A 6,000-nucleotide genomic window follows, 5' to 3' on the forward strand; every position below is an offset into this window, starting at 1 on the left:
TCCTATGTTTCAGTTTCCTCCCTGCAGAGGAGCAGTCCAATTACTGAGTGACAGAATCATGTATGGTCACATGACACTACAAGCCCAGTGACAGGGGATCCAGCCAGAACGACCCATCCAATTTGGCAAGTGTGTGTTCCCTCCATTCCTCCGTGCTTGCGTCTCCGAGTGAGGAAGAAATGCAAGTGAAGGAATCGTTTCTCTGTCCCTCTTTGAGTTTCTTTATCCATCCTCCTGTGAGAACCTCCAATTTCCCTCTCTCATTTCTTCTCTCTCCTTCCTCTTTCAGTCACTGTCCGTCTCTGACTCGTCCTCCCTCCGTGTCCCCCCATCTCCTCAGCAGTTTATCATAATCACATCACCTCAGTGTGATGGAACACACTTACGGCTTATTATGTGTCACACGCACACACACACACATGCATGTGCAAGCTCACGGAACAGGAACGCCATCCACTTAAGCCTTATTACATGTCTCACTGTGCTTCTTACATGGGAGATTAGCCACGGGACTGTGCGCTGGGGCAGAGGGCAAGCTGCAGGTAGGAGGGATGGACAAACACACACACACACACACACACACACACACACACACTCAACTCAAATGCGAGCAGAGAGAGCTTAGAGATTTTTGAATGGGACATTCTTAAGAACAGAAACAGCTGGACACATCAGCTAAACAACTGAACAACAGCTGCCATAAACGATGCCGTAAAAAGTATGGCAATGCCACACAACTGTATCTGCACACACACAAACACACACAAAGACCAAGACAACGTGTTTGTAGGGAGTAACAGAGAGGACACCTCTCAGTGTGTGTGTGTGTGTGCGTGTGTGTGTGTGTGTCTGTGTATTCTCATTACACACTCAGGTCACTGTCAGGGTGTGTGCATGCACAGCGATGAAGTATGTGTGTGCACATGGCAGAGAGAAATAGTGAGCGCAGGATGTCGGTGGAGTATTTATTTCCCTCTGTCTGTGTGTCTGAGGGTGTGTGTGTGTGTGTGTGTGTGTGTGTGTGTGTGTGTGTGTGTGTGTCTGTGTGTGTGTGTGTGTGTGTGTGTGTGTGAGTCAGCAGGTAGCAGGACAAGGTGCGGTGCCACTTGTTCCTTTTTTCTCCAGTGTCCTCAAATCACCGCAGGAAGGGTTGAGAACAGAGAAATAAAAAACTGTGATTCTATGTATTTTTCTCTCTTTTGATAGAAATGAAGGGAAACAAATCAGATTGAATCAGACCGATAAAGGTGTTTCGATACTTTATAGTCACCGGGGCCTCGAGTGTCTTATCACAATCGCCCATTCACTGCCGTCGCTCCCGTCTGCTTCCTTGAATTTCAAATATCCTGTCCGCAGTGCATCACAGAATCGAATCCCCCATCAACGAGTCAGGTCTAAGTTTACTGCTGCCACACCGAGGTCCAGTCGTTCCACATGAGAGGAGTTCTGCTGGGGATGTGATGCTGGGCGTCACGCTACGTTACTTATACTTTGCACTGTTCTGCAATGAAAGTGTCACAGCTCATTCATAAGTTCATTCATTCTCTTTACTAACTCTCCTTTCGTCACAGAGCCCTGCCACGCCCTCGCGCCCGGGAGTAGCCCCCCCCCCCCCCCCCCGATGGTCCTCCTGACTCCTCCTCTTCTCGATTCTCTGAGCCACGCTGCAGCTCTTCAGCCTTTTTGACCTGTTTTGTGGATTTGCCTGCTCATCCTCTGCTTCATCTGTCTGCCTGTGAGCGGCCACAGCTTACACTCGACTTCACTTATTACAGACACTGCCTGATTGACTCCACTAGCTTTGTTGCAGCTGTTAGAGACACATTAACCATTAGTACATGAAGTTCCAGTTCCGCCACCTTCACACCAAGGAGAAGCCAAAATAAGTGAATACACCTGTGACCTCAAACTGTTCCGTTAAAACTGAATATAGCAGGATTTGATTTTGGCTTTCCAATACGTTGATTCATTTGAGACTTCCAACCACATTTGACTGACATTTATTGTTTATTTCACGTTGTACTATTTGAAATGAATATGAAATTCTTTCAGTGTGAGCAGCACATTGATTTGATCAGGATTTCCTTGCTTCTCTCTCTCTCTCTCTCTCTCTCTCTCTCTCTCTCTCTCTCTCTCTCTCTCTCTCTCTCTCTCTCTCTCTCTCTCTCTCTCTCACTCTGTTAACAACAGCCCCCTCTGTCAAAGTCCGACAGGCTAAAAACAACAATACGTTTGGTCTTTGCAAACAGAAATGATTTATGTGTTGATTTGCATACAGAGCGGGGGACGTGAGATCCGATTACACGTGGTCACCGGAGATGCACGTGGACACGCATTCTAATGCAACGTGTGATCTGATGCACTCAGCGCTGTCCACTTGTGATCGGATCACACAGGAGGGATGTCCATGACAGACTGAGCCTCGGATTTTATGCCTTTTCTCTCACATTCCTCTAACCTCAGTCCCTTTGAGTCGCCCTTTCCTTCCCTCGATTCTCATTCTCTGTGTTTTCCTCTCTCCTTGGATCAGCCCCGAATATTCATGAGGTTTTTTGCACTGCTGGCTCCTGAAAGAGGCTCAGTCTACAAAGATGACGGCAGTGTTGAGACGAGAGAGTGTGGGTGAGCGGGAAAGGACCGAGTGGTTATGATAGAAATAAGAATCAGAGAGAAACCAAAGAAAATGTGTTCCTACCTCAGTGTGAACTGCTCCATGTGGGACTCTGTCTTCATGTAGACACCGAACGCCACCGTCTTGCCGAGCCGAACCGGGCTGGGTGGCACCAGAACCTCCACGTTTTCATCCAGTCTCAGTCTTTGTCCCTTGGCAGAAACCGGGCCCGTGGTCATTACAACCGAACCAGCTTTCAACATGTCTTGAAGACCCCCCTCCACTAGGGGGCTCCACTGCCCCCCAAGGCCCATGCCCAGGCCTCCGAGAGGCCCAACGTTGGCACTTGGGCTTCTCCATGGCTCGTTAACGATGAAGGGACACTCTTGATCAGCCCCTTCTAGTGGTAAGATCGAGTAATACACATCCACTGATGGTAGAGTCACCTCAGAGGGTCTCTTTCTCACTTGCGGTGGTGTAAACCAAGCTGGGGGAATCTCCAGACGTACAACACAGATGCCAGATGGTCCCACGAGTCGGCAGCCAGCCGATGGTGCTGCTTCGCTGGTGTCCCGGACGGCCACAGCTCTGACACATGGCAGGAGGGATGGAGGAGGCGGGTCAGGCTCATCCCAGCGCCGCCCGACTAAGTAAAACAGAACCTACGAACAAAACAATCACATTTCAGATCATATTGAGGGTTTATGGGAACAAATAACTTCCTGTAACAATGTCTTTATCTTTTTCCTTCAAGCTGTTAAAGTGGTTCCATGAGCAGAAAGACAAACGTTAACTTACAGATGATTTAATGTTTCTTTGAATTTGATCCTGCTTCTTTTATGGGATTTGCATATAAAGTACACATTTTATTGCATTAGAAGATTCATGTGACGTCAAAACTTCCAATACCTGTATCCAGGGGCGTGTTGACCCGACTCTGGGCACCACAACTTGACCTTTGACCTTCCAGTTCAGGGTCACCTGGTTGGTCGACGGCAGCACGTGCTGCGGTGGACCCTGCAGCAGCTCCACTGGGATTGGCTGCTCGATGCTCAGGTTCCCGTAGCTGCAGTTGACGCTGGGCAGGGCGTGCGGGGCGGCGAGGCCCGGCTCCAGCTGGTGGAGGAAGAAGGGCTCGGTCCGCGAGGACAGGCTGCCGTTTCGCATCACCTCCTGATTGGCTTCCCGCAGGAAGAAGGCGGAGTCAGCACCACTTAGCTGGCATTGGACGGGGAGGTAGGTGGGCAGCGAGGAGGAGAAGCGGGGCTGGGAGGAGTCGGACCCTCCCCCTGGTCCGCCGCCTGCTGCTCCTGCTGGGCTGTCGGACACTGAACAGAGGAAAGAAAGATGGAGCAGAGACAGATGGAGGGAAGAGGAGGAAATAAAGAAAAAGATTAGCTGTGTAACGATAACAAAAGCATCCATTCATAAAAACTGATAACAGACACAGTGCAGCTAATCATCAATTAAAATCACGACAGCAGCGTGTAAATCCCAGACTCATTGACTTGTGAAATGCATTTTTCAGGGTATAACACCATGATTTAAACACATGCTCATATCTATCAGCTTTTCCACATAAATTCACACATGGATTACAACCCGCTGACACAACACACACAACAGTACACTGTGTTTTAACGGCTTCCCCACATGAGCATAGACACATCGGCCTCGTGTTGTGAATACAAATCTCCGACACTCAAGAGGCTCGACAAGAATGCGTCACTATTTGGAGTCTTAGCATAAGACACCAACATGCATAAATCCAAAATGATATATTGCTCTTCGGTTGTTTATTTCAATATATTTCCATTGAGTTGTGTACCAGGCATTTCAAAAACACTGGAATCTTCAAGCCGGGGATTTACTGGGGGTTATGGTTCAGTCTCTCATTTCTAAAGAGGACCCAGGGTTTCACTGACTGTGCTATGATGGGGGGGGGGGGGTTCTGATCCTCCATCACTCCAACCCACCGCTTGTGTTGTCAGCGTTATATTGTGCAAGGTACAGAAGAACCAGACAGATCACTTATGTGACTTAGAACTGACATGAGGTGAGGTGAGTACGGTTCAAGGAGAGTGGTGCTTTTGATCGAAGTGCTGAAAACTTATTTTTTTATTCAGCTTCAGTTATATTGACGGAGTTCTATATCAACACTCTTTTAGTTATTATGTTGCTGGTTATTTCACACTTTTATATTTTTCCCACATTTGATAAGCAACTGGTTTGAAGTGGCTCAAATGGAACCAATCAGGATTTAGCTTGGGTTGTTTTCTCACTGTTTAATAAACACCCAATTTCCCTTAATATGCATTCTGTGTTTTTTTGACACATTTTTACTTTGATTGCTCTTAATTCAGTCGTGAAGATTTAACTTTACAACAAAACACTTCATGATTAACCGTGTCTACCAGATTTAACCTTAATATACAACTGCACTACTATATACATTATAAAGAAGATGTAACTGTGGCCAGAAAAAGTTTTCCTATGATTTATTTTATATTTTGATTTAAATGTATTTAAATTGTCTTTGTATTTTGTACTGTATTTTATTGTGTTTTAGTTGTGTATGAATGTAATTTCTAGGACACAAGGCTGTAAATATTTATTTGTTCTTAAATTCAACTGTAATGGAGATATTTGAAACAATGTGCTGTAAAATAAAAAATGAAAAAAAATACCACAATAATTATAAATTAGCATTTGTCATTACAAAAGGATGAGGATAGAGGAGTAGATTTGGACCATTGGGACAAAGAAAAGACACAAATACAGAGGGGTTTATGTGTGTGTGTGTGTGTGTGTGTCTGTGTGTGTGTGTGTGTGTGTGTGTGTGTGTGTGTGTGTGTGTTTGTCTTTGTGTCGTAGGGTAGCAGAGTGTGAAAATATAATGAGGGTGGGACAGCAAAGCGCTGTCTGGGGCGAGTCATACTGAGGCGACTTCACAAAAAAATAATAGCAGAGAAAAAAAGTGATACCTCTGTGCAACATGAATGAGCAGGCTGGTTTGGTTATGGTGTGTGGGCACGTAGGGATAGGATAAGAGTGAATGAGACAGCTGAGGAAAAGAAAGAGAGAGAGAGAGAGAGAGAGAGAGAGAGAGAGAGAGAATTGGAACAAATGAAAAAAGAATGAAGCAGAGAAATATGAAAACAAAAGAAAGTGAGATAAATATGGAAAAAAGGGTAAAATATGAAAAATAAATAAAATAAATAAAAGATGACATGTCTACCTGCTAAAGAGAAATGTTGAGGGAAATGAACTGTTTCTATGTTTAAACTAAAGTATTGTGTGCTTGTCCAATCCTTAACATTCAGAATGAAAAATCACATTCCAGGTTTTGACTAAAAGTTATTAATTTAGTGCCAACATTTAAAACCAAA

General features: G+C 45.4%; 1 protein-coding gene across 1 annotated transcript in view; it reads right to left on the reverse strand.

Annotated features, from left to right (window-relative positions):
* si:dkey-215k6.1 (transmembrane protein 132C) overlaps positions 1-4,446 on the reverse strand; it is a 144,085-nt gene extending 139,639 nt beyond the window's left edge. Inside the window, exons 1-3 of the mRNA XM_053421089.1 lie at positions 4,440-4,446; positions 3,521-3,939; positions 2,696-3,273 (exon numbers count right to left, since the gene is read on the reverse strand). Coding sequence (XP_053277064.1) covers positions 2,696-3,273; positions 3,521-3,939; positions 4,440-4,446 — 1,004 coding nt within the window. The remainder of the gene's footprint in view (positions 1-2,695; positions 3,274-3,520; positions 3,940-4,439) is intronic.
* Positions 4,447-6,000: the final 1,554 nt, after the last annotated feature.

The sequence above is a fragment of the Pleuronectes platessa genome, chromosome 4 (genome assembly GCF_947347685.1).
Source record: "Pleuronectes platessa chromosome 4, fPlePla1.1, whole genome shotgun sequence".
NCBI classification, from domain to species: Eukaryota; Metazoa; Chordata; class Actinopteri; order Pleuronectiformes; family Pleuronectidae; genus Pleuronectes; species Pleuronectes platessa.